General features: G+C 31.0%; 1 protein-coding gene across 8 annotated transcripts in view; it reads right to left on the minus strand.

The window, feature by feature from the left end:
• LOC117105807 (tubulin polyglutamylase TTLL5-like) overlaps positions 1–19,513 on the minus strand; it is a 134,444-nt gene that overhangs the window by 93,592 nt on the left and 21,339 nt on the right. For 7 of the 8 annotated variants that reach the window (XM_033247092.1, XM_033247094.1, XM_033247093.1 and 4 more), the window contains exons 8-18: positions 18,512–18,594; positions 16,263–16,332; positions 15,341–15,425; positions 13,775–13,876; positions 13,069–13,160; positions 12,531–12,638; positions 10,811–10,892; positions 8,046–8,107; positions 7,244–7,332; positions 5,916–5,942; positions 1,763–1,962 (exon numbers count right to left, since the gene is read on the minus strand). In XM_033247092.1, the coding sequence (XP_033102983.1) occupies positions 1,763–1,962; positions 5,916–5,942; positions 7,244–7,332; positions 8,046–8,107; positions 10,811–10,892; positions 12,531–12,638; positions 13,069–13,160; positions 13,775–13,876; positions 15,341–15,425; positions 16,263–16,332; positions 18,512–18,594 (1,000 nt within the window). The remainder of the gene's footprint in view (positions 1–1,762; positions 1,963–5,915; positions 5,943–7,243; positions 7,333–8,045; positions 8,108–10,810; positions 10,893–12,530; positions 12,639–13,068; positions 13,161–13,774; positions 13,877–15,340; positions 15,426–16,262; positions 16,333–18,511; positions 18,595–19,513) is intronic. The other variant, XM_033247090.1, reaches the window with a different exon arrangement.

Raw genomic sequence — 19,513 nt, forward strand, 5'->3', positions numbered from 1 at the left:
AGCATCGAGCACATTACACTTTTATCACATTATAGGAGCATTATTCAATTTGTCCCCCAAATTGCAAGAACGTGACAAATTTGATTTAGAACTCAATCCCAAATAACTATTACCATGCAATGATGAGGCTTGCGTTAAATTCTGCGAGGGTTTTTTTTTTTTTTGCATGTTTTAGAGGCTTCTGTCTAAAGGTGATATTAAATCTGATATATTAATTATTATTATCATCATTATTATAAATATAATTTAATTAAATAATACAGGTTATAATCTCATAAACTTTTTTAGAAGAAGACAATAATGTCTCTTTTAACATTAGACTAATTTTCATTTCTTTCTTTAAGCTAAAACTTTTATCATTAAAGGAGGTCAAGGTAAAGTGCATATAAATAAAACATTAAGAAATATTTCAATATCAATAAAGTTTTCTATTATTAGAATACCTGTCATGACTGATCATAATTTGAGATAGAAATAGATGGTGTTTGATTGAAGATGATTGGTTTATTATATTAAATTAATAGAAAGATCATAGTAAGAAGAACTTAAATGAAAGTATGGAAAGAGAGAAAGTAATTTAATAAATAAAAAACTAAACTTAAATAAAAAAGAAGAAAATTGAAGGATGCAAGAAAAGAAAATTTAAAAAATAAGAAAAATGAAGAAAGTGAAATTATAAAATTGGAAAAAGATACAACAAAGTAAACAGTTAAAACGGTTGGAATCCTCCCCTCCCACCCACAAACAAAAAAATTTAAAGCCGTAGTATGAATAACAATAGAAAAATTTTTTTTTAAAATCAAAAGTAAAAATTTTAAGCAATTTTGAAGAAATTGAAGAAAACAAAGCAAAATTAGATAAACAATGAGAGAATAAGAGAAAAAAACATAAAAATATTAAGAAAATAAAGGATCTTAAGATGAAAGAAAAGTAAGAATTGTGAATGCAACAAAAGAAAGACAAGATAACAATGACAAAATTTCTCTTTCTTAAGGCATGAGCTTGAGATGTCAGTGGCTTGGGATATGCAACATAAAAACCATGAAGCAACAACTATTGCTATCATCTGACCTTGCCACTTGTAACACCCTAAAACCACATTTTATTTGCCTATCACCATGAGTTGGTGCTTTGTTGATGTTAACAATTTTATCAGGTAAGTATGTACCTTGAAATTATCCAGAAATAAATTGACGCTCAAGTATGTACAAAGTTTCTGTTATTCTTGAAGTCCTTCCTGTTTGCTGTCAACCCTATCCGCTTTACGTGTTAGAGGAATGCAACACAGTGGAAGACAGTATTATTTTGTTGGATAGGGACTGAAGGGCCACATATAAAGTGATGTATTGTTTGTTGTATTTGTCCGGGTGTGAATTGGTTTTCCTAATGCAAATGTCTTAGTGTTTGTTTACCTTTTCCAAATTTTGATGTTTTTTTTTTGTTGTGATGCTGATTGTTTTTTCTGTGTCACTCCTTTTTCTCTGTATTTTAAGTTTTCTCACTAGTTGCATTTTAACAATAGTTTATCTTTTAATAATATTGTATTCTTGTAAATTTTGTAAATCTGCTCGCAATTCAGTTATGTTTTACTGCTACAAGTTTTGATAATAAAAACAGAATGAATGAATGAATGAACGATCAATTTTGCTATTGGCAATTTGGTCTATCTCCTGAAAACATTTTCAATTATCTTGCTTTGTGTTTTTGAATATTGCATTTTATATCAAATGACGAAATGCATGAAATAAAATTAGAAACTCACCCATATTTGTCATATGATGTAGCCGTAGGGAATACCCTCATCCATCCCCCACGTCTGGTGTATTCTTCTTTACTCTCAAGTACGATTCTTCGTTCCTCAGCAGTAAGCGCTTGTTCTTTACCTTTGGCACCTGCGTTTAGTCTTTTACCCTGATTTAAATTTTTAGCACTCATGTTTCCGGCTGATTGGGGACGCTGTTTCTGTAACAAAAAAAAACAAAAAAATTAAATAATGAGTTTTTTTTTACACTTTGATTTATTATAATAATTTAACATAATAGGATATATTGGTAATGGATAGAATGATAATTGAATAATGGATAAATGGAGGAAAGGACATTGTGGCAAATAAATAAATATAAGAATAAAATGAATAAATAAATATATAAGAGAATTATGTCAATGATAATTCAAATATCACTAATCAACATATCAAAACCTGATAAAACTATCAAGAAGGTTGAAAATTGAAACATCATAATTTTGAGCACAATCAAATACTCTCTTAAAATCATATAAAACCAAACCACATAACTACACCAAAAAAAACCCTACAATTTTATCATCTTTTCCAAATGACATTTTATAATGAAAAAGTAGACCTACAGGGAATTAATCACCCATCAATCAATCAATTATTAAGACAAATGTGTCATCTGGAATTAAAGTAAAGAGTTAAGTTTATGGTAAGCTTGTGACATTTATGAATTCACTCCTGACCAATAGTAAGGGTCTCAAATGAAATCAAAGGCAGATTGATTTTTTAAATAGTAAAAATAATTTTAGAAAAATGAATTAGTCATTATTGAAACGTTATCATTTAAAACATTATGGACATCAGGACTCTGCCCCTAAGTTTTCCCCTGGATCTGACTCTGGGTCTATATATAATAGGAGCTCAAGAATATTAAGAACTTGTGATTTTAGAAGAGGTGCTTACTTAAGGAGTCGAGAGTAAGTAATAACTGAAATCATTTTGTATTTGCATGCATTTCCAGAGAAAAATTAATTTCCAGCTTGTTTTATTGGACAATCAGGTTTAATATTACCTTATAACTAATTTTGTCAAAGAGAAGAGAAGAATTATATACTTATTTTCTTTATATTCAACATGATATTATATGTATCTGATTAACTGGCCTATATAGTTCATATTGTAATTAGTATCACCCCTTTTCCATTAATACAAAATGCCAAAAAACTGAATACAATTAAATAACTTATGTTAATTTGGACTATATAAAAATGTAATTTTTTTTAGTAAATAAAGATGAGTTTTGTTCTATTTTTTTAAACCTTAAATTGTCATAAATTTTCTCTGACCATTATGAGTTTTAATCACTCTAATAAAGCTGCTTTGTAAAACACTAGAAAGGTTAGTAATTTGCAATTTGCTAAAAACTACACTTGATGCTATATGTATATATGAGGATCTGAGTAAAGATTAAGTATCAAAATCCTGTCACATTTCATGACTGATTTGTAGGCTTTATGCCACATTTTGTTTTCCTGAGGAAGCTGTTCCCATCAAATTGTTGAGCATTTTCCTGTACATTTATGCATGCAAAGCTTTTCCTAGTAATTACTTGTTCAAGACTAGTGCATTGACCAAGAACAGGATGGAAGAACTCTGCCATTAATTGTCAATTCTCACTGACACTTTTTTCTTTTTAATGGATTGCATTTTAAGTAGCGTAGCATTGCTTTTAAAAATGATCCAGTTAGAAAGTACAGTAAAGTAAAAGTATAATTTTAAAAAAAGGCAAACAGCCTTAACTAAATTACATTTGAATCAATATAGATGGAATTTTTGAATTCATTAATATTTTTTTGGTTCCAGTGTATTAACTTGAGCAGGTAAATGGAAGAAAAGAATCTATAGGACTGAAGGCGCAAGCTTTTTTTTGGGAGTGCCTGCACACTACCTAGATATGGTACTGTGGTCAGGTACATGGCTATAGTTTGATTTATAAATTCCAATTTAAACTGGGCATTATCTTGGAATGTCCTTTTAGCACATGTCCTTTGTAATATTATTTCTCGTGTGAATCAGTTGTAAGTCTCAATATGAAAGATTCTCTGTCCACACTATTAAACAGTATGCGACAAACAACTGTGATATGTCCATAATTTGGTGTAATATGAAATCATGATGTCCGTATATGGAAAACACACAAATTTGTCACATTTTTTTTCACATAAAATTTGAGCTAAGGAATTTAGGGCAAATATCTTACTACATATAATATAATACCAAGCTACAGTGCCACTTCAAAACATCAAATGTTGTAATATGACATCATGATGTCCATGTATATGGACACATCACACAAATTTGTCACATAAAATTTTAGTGTGACCAAGCTTTTTTGTCACATAGAATCTGATAGTGTGGACAGAGCTTTAGGGAAAGGGGTTGTTTTTAGTCACAAAACATGTCACTGGTGATTTGGTTAGAATCTGAGCCAAGGATTTTAGGGCAAATATCTTAATCACCAAGCTACAGTGCCACGTCAAAACATCAAATGTTGTAATATGACATCATGATGTCCATGTATATGGACACATCACACAAATTTGTTGCATAAAATTTGAGTGTGACCAAGCTTTTTTGTCACATAGAATCTGATAGTGTGGACAGAGCTTTAGGGAAAGGAGTTGTTTTTAGTCACAAAACATGTCCCTGGTGATTTGGTTAGAATTTGAGCCAAGGATTTTAGGGCAAATATCTTAATCACCAAGCTACAGTGCCACTTCAAAGCATCAAATGTTGTCCTTTTTAAACTTTCCTTCATTTAAATCATATCAAAACCCAACATTGTTCTCAGAAAACTGCTACATCTAATCAAATTTCAAAATATAATTTGAGACATGAGAAATGGTGTAGGCAGGATGGGTGGTGAACAACTGTAAATTCAATGCACGCTACGGAAAGCGAAAGTTCTAACACACACTCAAAGTACATTCAAGAGTGGTCACATATTTGAAGATGTCGCTAATCCCACTATGTGACAATTGCTGATGGACGGAATTAAATTCAAGTTAAGTTGTGCCATCCAATGATTTTTTTTTTTTAGAATTTACGATTCATGGTACTTTCGAAAGGACTTGTATAAATCTCGGAGGAATATGTTCATCCTTGGAAGTTATGGGGACTACATTCTTCATAAATTAATTTTGTTCTGTATACATTAAGCAACATTATATACAGTTACTTAAATTTCTCCAAGATTATCTAAAATTTCCATTTCTTATCTAAAGTTTCTATTTCCTAACTTAAAACTTTCAAGGTATTACCAAAAAAATGTTGGTCTAATATTCTTTCAAATGGATTCAATATTATCTAGGACACTGAAAGAAGTATTCACTTGAGGGCAGCAAACACCAAAATTTACAATGATGAATACAGTAAATAAAATTGTGACTTATGAAAAGTTTATTTATATTTTTTTTTTAAATATAAATATATTAAAATAAAATAGCAAATCTATGATGTGCAAATGAACTATGTTAAAATTATGTTATGTAACAAAAACTAAAGCCTAATAAAAACGAGCAAATTCATCTCAGTTACCTGCCTCGCACTGTTGTCATCTTTAATTTCAAATATGAGATACAAGGATGAGAAAATGCTCTGTAAAACTGGGCACTGTGACTCAATTCTACGGAGAATGCAATGCTACGATGCACACACAACGACCGTTTCTAAAGACGATCCCTGCAGACTCAGGGAAAATCAGCAGCGGCTCTGCCTCGTCTAGCGCTAACAGAGAGCGAAGTTGGATTTGTCGTATGATCATTGTATGACGTAGTGACTACCTGGCTTTAAAAAATTAAGCTAAGTTGTTTTATCAAGGTGATTGCGCCTAGTATACATTTGGTCTCACAAGGTAAATTGCTCACTCTCTCAATAGGCAAAAATCATACTGTTTATTATGCTTACATAAGGTGATTTTGCTGAGCTATTTGTATGCGAGGTTGGTAGTTAAGCTGTTTGTATGTGAGGCTGACAGCTGAGCATTTTGCACCGGCAATTTGCAAGCAAATATGGTAACCGTGGTATATCTAGGTGAGGCTAATATCTGAGCTATTTGCTTGCGAGGCCAGTAACGGATATGGACTCACTCGTGTGGGACAGACTGAACAAAACTCACCCTCAGCTCAGCGCCAACTCGCATCTTCTGCACAAAGATGGCAATGAAGATGTATAACAACAACATGGAAATCAAGACAAAGGTTAAAAGCAAAAAAAAAATCCAGCAGTGTGTGAAATAAAACTTGTGAAATAAATCATCCAAATGAAAATAAATATAATTATAGAAGGTGCTATCATAATTTGCTATCAATCTTATATATGTTAGATACATAAGACTACATTTCATCACAGCCAATCACAGAAAATATCAGGATGCTTACATTTTAACTGACATAGCTGGATTAATATAAGCTTAATTTAATTAATTTGGGTGCCAAGATTGAACCAATCAAATAAAATGTAGAATTTGGTTGTCATTTTGATGATTATGGATATTTTTTATCAGAATTAAATTTAATAATTATATTTATTTTCATTGGAATTAATCTAAGCAGTGAACAGGTCATGCAAACAGTAAAAAAACTATAAATAAAAAAAACTTAACTATGCAAAAATGTATAAAATTTCAATTCAAATTAAAGAATTCTTGAAAATAACATAACTTTACAATGAATCAAAACTGTTGTTATAGCCTACACATAAACAGACTAGCATCTTGATAGCTTGTATAATTGTACTTTCTTGTTTTTGTAACCGAGATGTATTGATTGTTGTCTTGGGCTTTCTGCCAATGGTTTTCATCTTTGATACAATTATACTGAATATATGTTGTCAAATTTGCAATAAAAAAAAATTTAAATGAATATGTATGGTTGAATGAACAAATGAATGAATGAATAAATGAATAATTGAATGTATGATTGAATCAAAATCTGTATCCACAAAAAAAAAAATATGAAAGTTACAGACATACGCCTACAAAAATGCATATTTATACCTATGTTAAATATTGGCATACACCCACATAAATATCGACATACACCCACAATAAAATAGAAATACACTCACAATACTATAAATATACACCCACAAAAATATAGATATACACCCACTTTGTGTAGACATAAACCCACACACAGTAGTTATATAGATGTACACCCATATCAATGTAGACATACATATATATTAATCTAGATATACACACCCACATAAACTCTGATAAACACCCACACTTACCTATATACATACACCCACAGTCATACACCGGCAGTAATATAAGAGCTAGACAATATACACCCACACTAATACATACATATACTAAAACAAGACATACACTCATAGGGCCGAAACTCCAATTCAATTTTGAAATCGTATGAACAAAAATTATAATATAAAAAAATTAAATAATGAACACAAACAGGGGTGGATTGATACGTTGTGTTTTACCTGTTGTTTAAGCACACTGCTAGCTGCTAGTTCCTGGTTTCGTTTACTTTGTTGGATCTTCCTCGTCATAGGGTCATGGGCCATAAAACCTTGATAATAATTTAAGTATCATCCATTATTCATGGCATTACATTTCATTTTATTTATTGGTTTCGAACGATCAAATTTTACAACAAAAAAAACTAATAAAATAAGAGAGACGGGAAACCCCAAAATTAAACTAAATCAAGGATGGAGTGAAACACTTTTGCGAAAAGAAATTGAAGCTTAACAACATGTAATTGTCAGATACAAGATAAATGTTAAATATCGTTCTACAATAAGAATTAGAGGAGTTAGAGGAATGTTTTGCTGATGATGTAATTAACAGCAGAATATTTTATCTGAAATTTTTACTGGTACTGGTACTGGCATTTATAATGCACCTCTTCCTTGAGGTTATAATGTGCAGTTCTCTTCCCTGGTCACTGGGTCCACATGCTTTAAGTGTTGCTGCTGGTAATCAGCGCAGGAGCAGGCAACCCCACCAGGTACCCATTTATACTCCTGGGTGGAGAGAAGCAATGCAGATGAAGTGCCTTGCTCACGGACACAGGTCAAACAACTGTTAATTTACATAAGATAATGCTGATGATATCCGTAAATACTGCTGCGATGCAGAGGTAAATTTATAGATCATCGTGCTTACTGATCCGTTATGCAGAGTTACTAACTCCATTTACACGGATAAATGTGATCATCACGGTGATATCCTGCCGTTTAAACAAGGCTACTGACGACAAAACCAGATGAAAGGACTAACCTGTCAGAGAGAACAGATCGGACATCAGGTTTGACTTGATCTTCAGATCCAAAGGTGCATCACTGCAAGAATAATCAAGTTAATATTAATTTATTATTTACTTATATAAGTTACCTACCTTTTGTAATTACTGTACTTAAATTGTATTGCCAAAAAAAAAAAAAAGGATGAAATAATCATTAAAGTGAATTAATTTTCAATTTCATATAAACAACCTACAATTGCTTAAATATTTATGGGTTTATTAATTAGCAGGGAATTATTTTCTCGTTTAAATTTTTAATTAAAAGCTAATATTTAAATATACCAAGTAAATCAATCCTATATCAATGGGGTGGATGTTTATATATAATAATAGACAACTATGCAATATTGTTGCATATAGAATCTGTTGAAGCTGTGCATGACATTCAACAACAGACACTGATAAATAAAACAATTGATTCTATCATTGAGCCCTATAAACTCTTATCAAATCTCAAATGAAAATTTGTGTTCACTGACCATATATGGGCATAATGATGTCATACCACATCAATACATGGGTATGATGGTATCATATCACATCCATATTTGGGCATGATCTCATATTTTGGGAATGATGGTTTCATATCACATCACATCCATATTTGTGCATGGTATCATAACATGCGCATATATGCGTATTATGTTATATCACATCCATACTTGTGCATGATGATGTCATATCCTACCCATATATGGGTATGATGATGTTATATCACATCCATATTTGGCCATGGCAATGTCATATCACATCCATATTTGGGCCCATATATGTAAAATAAAATTTTACATTTAAAACCTGTAAAAAATCTGTAAAACTACTTAAGTTCAATATCCTACATAACAGAGACGACATTTTATTTTTATGAAACATTTAGAAAAAAAAAAGAATGATCTTGTTGATATATTAATCAGGATATATGTTAATTAATGTCAGGAAATATTGTTGAGTAAATAATTCTCTATAGCTTATAAATCTAATTCAAAATTCAAGATAAAGTGAATGCCAGAGGAAGGAAATGTTCAATTTGTTGCAAACAGGATACGCTTTATTCAACAAAAAAATTAGAGAACTTCAAATGTACACAGTTTCACAATGACAATAATACAATTAAACCACAATAATAATAATAAAAATTAAAACAAAAATGATAATAACCAATTAATAAATTATAAAGATATTTTTTGATTTAATAATAAAATCATATAAATTTTTGTAACTTAAAGCTCTGTCTACACTCTCAAATTTTCTTTGACGAAAAACTGTTGTATGCCCATATATAGTCATGATGTGCCTATATATGGTCATGATGTGATGTCATCATGACCATATTTAGGCATGTCACATGTTTTTGTTAAACTGTCAGTTATCATAAAATGTTTGCATAAGTTACACAAATTCAAATGTTTTTTTTTATATTACTGAAGAATACTAATTAACTTTAACCAATGAAATTATTTGATCATTATAACAATATAATAATAATAATTATTATTATTATTATTATTATTATATATTATAAATACAAAATACACATATTCATACACACATCCATATATTTTGTGCATAGAAAGTAAGGAAGCACTCCATGTGCTAAATAAGATATGACTTATAGTATGCTTACGCCCTCAAGCACTGAGTCAATAATGTTAATGAAGGCAATTCCTGTTGTACACTATCACAGATACATGACTGACTATAAGAGTTACACATTACCAAACTAACAACCTGCAATAAATGATGTACTGTCAAATTAGAACAAGTACTACATTTGATCAATTGAGGAAGGCCACAGGATGTTTTATTCATGTGGATAATAACTATTGTTATTAATTATAAACTGCAATTAATTATAGTATCTATCAAGCTAGTATAAGCCTTAGCCATATACATTAATTTAGGTCTTGCCACTATATTTTGTAGTTATTTTTATATTATTTTATTTTGTATAATATCTTTTATATAATTACATAAATCTTCTAAATTATTACATTAATAAATTATCAGCATTATGGGATAGGTACTACAAGCTACCAAGACTTTTATTTGGGGATGCAAAAGACTTTTAAACTAAAACGTGTGTACGGATTTTTACACCAGGAAAATAAATGTATTATATGAATTCTTTTATTTCATTTACAATGGTTTTAAGCCATGCACATAGGTTACTCTTGTAGGTTTTCAATTTCCGTTTCGCTTTCTAGAAAGCCTTTCAAGGTGGTATGTCCTCAGGCAACATCGGCAAATAAATGTACCAGTTTAGCATTCTCATTTAGATAGCTCTAAACCAATTCTCTACTTTCATATTATCATAACCCAGTTTTTTTTTGTTTTTTTTTTATTGGATATGATTTTGAGCTATCTTTTTTCTAGTAGGCTTTCAAGTTATTGAAATATATCGATTCTGTTCTCTACTGATTTATTGAAGCGTCCATAACCACTAATTTAAATATTCTGATAATATAAGTAGTTTCCCTATCAATAATAATTAATTTATGCACTTGGAAAATGATACATACTATACTTAAATTTTATCATTTGTATTTTGTGAAGATCAAAGAACAAATTATTAAATTATAAAATTATCATCACATGCACTCTCCTGAATAATGCACAAAAAATTAATAATATATATAATTTTAAAAATAGTAATATTTTTTTTGTCAAATCATTGCAAAATGATGATTGCTATTTTAGTAACATAATCTCATGAGCTGAGATTCATCAACGTATTGCTTACCATGCGAGTGAAGGAGATAAGTTAACCTCTAAGATCCATGGCTTGAGGTTTTCATCAACCAGAATATCAAATCCATGCAGCTCTACAAGAGGATAATAAAGATATATCTTAACAGGATATGTACTCTAAATGTTAAGTACAGCAAATATTACCACTGATTGATATGAATATAGAAATATACATTATCTTCTTATATATTAATCCCATGTGTGTATTAACATCATGAGTGCATCTTAAAACTTCCGACGTGTATCTCTAGATTTTAAATCTTTGTCTACACTATCAAATTTTATAAGACAAGCTTGTGGGATGTGCCCTTATATGGGTATGATGATGTCATATTGCACCCAAATATGGGCAAATCACAATTATTTGTAACACTAAATTTCATAGTGCTATCAAAGGCTATGTCCTACGCCAGAGCAATTATCATAGAATGGGAAACTTGGGATTTTTATATTTTCAACATGCAGGGAAGGCATAGCATGTACTGACCAAAAACTATCAGGTACTAATTTATTAATGCAGCAGAGGGTCTCTACATTGTCAGATATCAATGATAGCTATTAATTTTTTAAATATTTATTCAGGTATATAGGTATATTCATTCATGAAAAAGTAGGAAAATTATCATTATTATTAAGATCATCATCATTATCATCATTATAATCATCATCACCATTATCATCATCATAATCATTAATATCCCCATCAACCTCATTATCATAATGATCATCAACATCATCATCAATTCAATATTGTTAAATGTATAATAAGAGGCCCTAACTATTCAATCAACTGATGATTGTGATGATTCAACTAAATATCATCAGCATACTGTCATTATATAAAATTAAAAATATATTTCCATATTTTGCAGCAAGCAGCTTACATTTATTATCATTATTGATTTTTAAGCAGTATCACTGTTGAATAATCTTTACTGCAAGAATATTATTTCCTGCAAGCCAATCCCATCAGCAGATACATTTAGCGATGCTACTGGACTTAACATCACAAGCCAAATCAAGCGAGACCAATATATTTTGTTCATTTGCTAAGAATATCAAATAGGTGTTTGAATAAGTGTTGGCACTGCAACACATATGAAGGTCTTTAGCACAAGCTAAGCTACTAATTGACTGTAAGTAAATGCAGCTCAGGTGTGAAGAACTATTCCCATGACAGAGAGGTCACGCTATTTGGTGAATAAGCCGAGGCAGATTACTTCTAACGTGAAGACAAGCAGACAATCTTTGTGTTAATCTTCGTAAACACCTAGTGAAGCTTGAGGACGAGGACAAGGACCACGCCAAGTCACAAAAAACAGGTCAAAATATTACATACTAATGCTCCTAATATCTAGGATTAATTCCAATTGAATGTTAGAGCTGCTAGAACAAAACAAGACAGTTATTACCATTAAAGCTTAATTACTGTTTTTTTTTCTATTCTTTTTATTTTTTGTTTAATCATGTTACACCGACGTTCTGGCTTGGAGAACACCTTGATTGGCGCTATTGAAATATATATATATGAGAAAAAATAGAGCATAAAATGGAAGACGGCAATGAGTACAAGAAGAAAATGCAAAGAACCTTTGAATAAACCTTGTGAAATACTCTTACACGGCCTAGTGAAAACACCAATATGTTGATACAAGTTTGTTTCTGTTTTAAAACAAAGTTGTTATAATAAAGTGGTAGGAGACAGTACATACCAAAACAATTCCCCCTGTATGGCATGAACATCTTACAAGCTGTTGCAACTGGAAGTTCAGCACATATAATACACTTCGCTATCACTTCTTCTATCTTTGCTAATAAGCCTAAATGTTTAAGAAACAAACCAAAACAAACCAAAATTCAATCATAAATAATAAAATATATATTCCTAAATAATCTAATATATTTAATCATTTCTTTGATGCTAAAAGCAAGTGAAACAACTGGAGGGCTTCCAGCTTAAATTCAAAAGGCAAAGGGTTCAAACCTGAGGTCACACAAAGGTTGATTGGCATAATGCTACAGTAAGGTCAATAAACTGGAGTGGAGATGGCTGTATCTTCTACATGACTACCTAAAGGTTCAATGACCTGGAGACCTAAATTTTACATAAGTGCCAGACACCAGTATCATAGTTATATTTTTATCTAGATATTCTTAATAAAATGATAATATATTATAAAAATATTGCAATTATTAAAAGGTTTAGTGTCAAAACAAATGGTTATGATCAGAAATATGTTGTATACATACCTCTCACATCTCGGCCTTGTTTCTTTAGGTAGCGGAAAAGCGCCCCCAGACTCCACTTATTGCCATAGTCTTCAATATCAGGATCATTGCACCTGAATATAACAAAACAAATATAATATAACAAAACAAATATTATATCAGTCACAAGTGATTTCAAAGGTTATCTATCAGGATTTTGTGACATCTGTAACCAACATCCTAACTGCCGCCATGTTATTTCTCTTATCAATATTATTAACATCAACATTTATACCTTGTTTAAAGAACCCACCACCCGCCAATAATTATGATTTCCAATAAAAATAAACATTCATTTTTTTGGCTAAAAAATGTAAATTTCAGAAAAAGATAAAGTTTGTCTTTATTTTTATTAACCTGCCGCTGCCTTGAAATCTCTAAAACAAAAGGTATATTTCTTCCTTAATTATATAAATTTATAGCATCCTATTACTACTCTGTTTACATTCACTAATAACATTTTATTTTTATTTTCTCCTCTGTCTGAATGCTTTTGGCACAACTCTTCGCTAAAAGAAAAACCAAAATTTTATTTTTATTTGTTTTCCGCCCTCCTCTAATGATCACCATCACCACCAATGGCACTCTGATAATCTTCATCGTCTTTGTGGCAATTATCGTTCCTCAACTATCACATTACTCACATACAAACAGCAAGATGACAGAATGTAAACAAGTTGGAACTCACTTAACATAATCATTACTCTTCTTATTGACGCTATAATTTGTGAGATGCATCATTGTGTTACGGATGGTCTTATTATTATGTTCGTACTGGACGGTTGCAAATCTACAAAAAATGGTAAAAGGAAAAAAAAAATACAGATCAATATAAACTAGCATAACAAATTGTTTGGAAGAAAATATACGGTGCATTTATTAAAAATGAGGGAAGCATATTGTACAGGGTATGCTATTTGAAGGGGGAATTATTATTCAAAATTGCAAAATAATTTTTTTTAAAGATTGCCTATAATCATTAATACAAGTTGTTAAGCAAAACACGTTTTAAAGAGATTGTTTAGTTGTTGGTCTCGTGTAGAACAAGTGTACAGTCTACAGAACAAAATCGGGAGATTGCAACTGTGTGTACTCTCAAAATCATAAGTTGAGCTGCACGGTGGATACTGCCAAATTTGCTAGTAACTCAAATAGGACCCTACTTGAGTCAAAAATTTCACATACTCTCTGTAATTAACCATATTTATATTAATTAATTATTGACTAGTTGGATTGTGAATAAAATTTATATTTTTGTATTGTTTTGGAATTATGTGTATAATATATTGCCTATATTTTATATCTTATTGTAAACCAATGATTTCAGCATGCAGGCTACCTGTTTTGGTGGGGTTTTTTTCTACCTTGAATGAATGAATAAATCAATAAATAAATATATAAATATATTTCATATAAGTTTCTACAGATCAAAATCACCACTGAAAACAAGCCAAAAGCTATCTGCTGCCCTCCAGTTGTTAGACCTATTTCTTTCACTCAAGCTCAAACAAGATACTTAATAATTTACCTTTGACAGCTACGTGGGTGGAATTTACTTCTGTTCTATTAGCGATACAGTAATTTGAGTAAAGGTTGCAAATAAATGAATATAGATGGAATCTATATAAATAATACAAATGCATGGATCCTTAAAGCTGGCTAGTAATCAATTTAAGGATTTTGCAATACAAACGTCTACAAATCAGTACAAACATAATTATTTTGGTCTCTGCCTTTTTGGAAGTCGATACCTAATTTCATCATTTGAAATGAGCAATTTAACATTTAAATGATTTTCTGTTTTATACGTGTCTTATTTTCAAATTTTACAAATGACAATATTTCTTTCCAATTACGCTCAGCCGAAAGGATATATTAAAATGTAAATTTAGGTGATGTGTGGATGGATATTTATTTCACCTCTGTTACAGATAAAGTGAAATTTAACCTGCTCTGCCATACCAAAAAATCCAATCCAATCTTAAACTTATAAACTATATCAATTTTATATAATGCAATTACATTTTTGAGGAACTTTTTACTATATCAAATTTTTAATATGTTGTTTTAAGTCTGATATGGTAATAGCCTTAAAACAAATTTTGAGGAAAGGTGTTGCTTTTGGAAGGGAAAATAGTTTGCCATTTTTTCTGAGGTTAAACCTAGGAGACGAACTAAGAAGAATCACATAAAAAGAGTACTGTTTATAGATATCAAACTAAAATAAAAGTGAATAAAATCACGATGATTTTACCTGGCTAAACCCTCTTCATACAAGTATAGACGAAGAGGATCATAGGACGTTATTGCTACATACAGACGAAGATCAAATTTGAAACCTAAACGGAAAATGAAATGTATATTAATAATAATCAGAATTTTGTATTGTACAATAATATATACTAGAAAATTAGAATATATATACCCCAAAATCCCAGGTAGCTATTTTAACCATTAAAAACATTTCCTTTCAATTACATCCGATCTGAAGCAGGTAATAACCAATTTAATTTGTACATTCTTATGTCTGCCTCAATCTCCTGTGATGACTTGAGATGAGTAATCAAAATACACTGCAGTTGAGATCATAAATTACATACAAAATTGTTAAGTAGATGGTAATGCACATTGCAAATCGAACAAATAATATACATGAAATATATCTTACAAGAACCAACAAAATCATTTCTGGGTTGAAATTTTTGAAACATAAGTTATTGATATATATTTATTTTGAAATTTTAAGTATGCTTATAGATGTTAAATTAAATACTATTAATATTAAGTGGAACTATCTAAACACATTAATAAATATTCAATAACATAACAACTGGTTTAAAATATAAAATTCTAGCAGAAAATTTGTCGAATTTTTCTCTCTTACAGGTGTTTGGATGAGTGATCGTAGATGTTAACATGTTGTTGTAATTAAGACAAGATAACATATTATAGACTGTGCTTCTTGATTATTTCAATCGTAATAGTATTGTAGCACAGGTATGTACCTTCGTAAAACGATTGTTATAGTGCTTATTGGTAATAATTCAACAACTGTGTGCGATTCCTTAAAATAAAAAAAATTAAGGCTGTACATTGCGATCTATACGTGCAGTCTGGTCATGCGTATTCTAAAACGTACGCCACCATTTTTAAAATAACGCATACATGACACTTACCATCAATAAGAAGAGGGTTCTTTAGATATCTGGATACCACAAGGTTTTCATCAAGAGGTAGATGCTGAGGCTGCGGGTGAAAGAATTCAAACACCTTAAGCCCTGTCCAGACTATCAAATTTTATGTGACAAAAACATGCGACATGCCTAAATATGGTCATGATGACATCACTTCATAACCACATATAGGCATCATGACTATATATGGGCAACAGTTTTTTGTAAAATAAAATTTGATAGTGTGGACAGGGCTTTAAGTCCTGTCCACACTATCACATTAGGCAAAACTTTGTCGCATATAGTTTGGTAGTGTGGACAGAGCTTAAAAATCAAAAGCTTAAGGTTTGTCCACACTATCAAGTTAGTGATAAATACCTGTGATTTGAAAATATATGGGTGTAATATGGCATCATCATGGCCAAAAATGGGTGTGATATGACAACATTGTCATATATGGGCGTGATATTTTATCTTTAATTTGTTCACATCCAACAGCAAGTACAAGAAGGATGATGCTATATAAACCAAGTCTCTTTATGAGGCTTAGAAAATAGAGTTGTTTTTAGTTGTGAGAACAATTTTTGCTATTACAGGAATTGAACCCATGACCCTGGGATTAGAAAGCAAGCATCTTAACCACTAAGCCACACAACTCCACTTCGATATGACATCATCATGCCAATATATGGGATCAGATATTTATCAAAGGAAACCGCGAAATATGGACAGATCATTACTGATATATATATGTTAAATATAAAATCAAAACAAGATGACGCTTGGTTACAAATTCAACATTTTATTGCACTACAGGCTGTTTCATGAGGTACTTACTCAATCATCAGGTGCTAGGCTCTAAATAAAATAGGCTCTAAATGTTAAATATATATATTGAAAAAATACAGCTTTATGTCTGCAAGGATAGGATATGCATAGTGTTTAATATCGTTGTCCCACTATGTTATAATTCTCAGTCCATTACGGTTGACAGTATCTGACTAACGCCTTATATAAAAACGCACTTAATACAACACCCACATGTTCAAACATCAATACGACATTAACCTCATTAATTCTATTACATGGACCTCACCATCCCAAGTGTACACTGATGAAAAGGAAACTACTTTCAATAAGTCATATTGTAATATAAACTGATAATAAATTAATCAAAGACAGCGGGACATAATTGCAAGGACATGAAATGACAAATGACAAATTTGCAGCTGGGGACCAAATTGGAACACAAAATGACTTATCACATAAGAAAGTTCTTTCTTTAAACATGTATTTTATAACCAATCACATACTTTACAACAAACTGTTTAACTTTCAGGATGAAGATCTTTAACACTAATGGCACTAATATAATACTGAGTTGTGGACAGTCACAAAATCAATAAAAAATGAAATTAATGTTCTTCAGAGAGGATTTCAGCAACATATTGTACGTATTAAGTGGATTGATAAAATAATGAATCAGGAAATTTACACACCAGTGAATGAGACAGAATTGAGTAAGATAAATAAAATGAAAGAGCTGTATCATTTTTTTTTAATGTACAGAATAAAAAATCTCTCAATGGATTTAAGTCAACTGCTTTAACGGTCAATGACAGTCTTGTATCTTAAGTCGGGCACTTACTGCATCGTACTACGACCGTCGTACTCAAAGAAACCAATTCTGCTCCTTGTAAGCGCTAGACGCCGCAACGCCGCCTATTGATTGCCGGTGGCAGTCTGAGCTAATCGTCATTAAAACTGATCCGTTGCGTGCGCATCGTAGCATTGTGTTCTCTATAGAATCGCATTAACCAACGGCCTTCGGGCAGAGTGAATGCCCGGATTAAAACATCACAGCAGATATTGGAAAATGTAAGTAATCAATGGTATGGGCATGACACACTAGGTCTCAAAGCAGTAGACTGGTCCAGCAAAAGAGTGGCACTTGGTAACACAGGGGAGCAACAAATTTTCAAACACTAGAGTACAAGACCATCAACATCTAAGCACTTCAGACACAACATTTATATAGATACTTTTTAATATTATTCTTCATTTAAATTGTTAATGTCTTAATAACTATTTTGTCATTATAAAAATGGTGTCACACCCCAAGAGACACCTCATGTATCAAACAGTGAGGGCGCTTTCCATAAATAAGAGTATGCCATACATATAATGTTTTCTGAATGTAATTTCCACACACGTTTTAAATTTTTCTGACAAAATATAAATAGAATACTTACATGATTCAATAAAAATATACCCCTCCCTCGGGAGGATGCAACTGGCTTCACTATCCAGGTCCCTTTGTCTTTATTGTGGGCAACTGAAAAAGAAACAGAATAAAACTGAATGTGATTTAGAGATTAATAGTTGATTCATTATACTGTAAGGAAAGAAATGATGATTATAATATGTTGTGAAAGTGGGAGAAAGGTTTTCTTACTCTGCAAAATATTGTATGAAAAGAAATGTAATATGTGAGGTCTCGCCACAAAATGAGTTTCATGGTTAGAAATTCAAAAATTGAGTTTATATTATATTTGGGTAGATCACATTATAAGCTTTCATTTGGTATTTGAATGGCTTCCCTACTATATGTAAATTTACAGATGTGAGCATTTAAAGTTTAGGTGTATAAGAAACACGCTTTGAGAAAATCGGCCTCAAAGATAAACTAACCTGTACCAATAATATGACTAGAATTACAGAATATGTGCGGAGAACACTGTTTTGGCAAGAAAATTCACTTACAATCATAAAATATAAGTATCAAGTTATTCAAAAACATTAAAATCAAAATTTTGTAAAAATTGACTTTGGCCTGTTTTGGTGAATATCTCAATATGATTTCACCAATGATGCATCTAATTTCGTGGTGAGACCTCACATATGAGGCATGTTGTGGCGAAATGGTAAAGTTGTCGCACAGTCCAGTATTGAGTAAATAAGCTATAAAATATGGGTGCTCAAAAAATTGCTAAAAAATCCAAATTTGTTTTTCACTATAGGTCAACAGTTTAATGTCTTATTAATCATGTCTCAAAGTATTAGTTCTGTAAGTGGTTTTAAAAATTGTTTATTTAACGTTATTTTTCATAGTTCATTCTGTTAAACAATGTATGCACAAATAACTTTGAAAGGCAATTACTCAAAATCCTGTTTATCTTGACTTTAAGAGTACTTTACTTTCACTTTCCAATAACTTAGGTTTGAAATGTCCAATTTGAATGAATGACCCCTCA

This window comes from Anneissia japonica, unplaced genomic scaffold, assembly GCF_011630105.1.
Source record: "Anneissia japonica isolate Jap-2015-1 unplaced genomic scaffold, ASM1163010v1 scaffold287754_len4335492_cov202, whole genome shotgun sequence".
In the NCBI taxonomy this organism is placed as follows: domain Eukaryota; kingdom Metazoa; phylum Echinodermata; class Crinoidea; order Comatulida; family Comatulidae; genus Anneissia; species Anneissia japonica.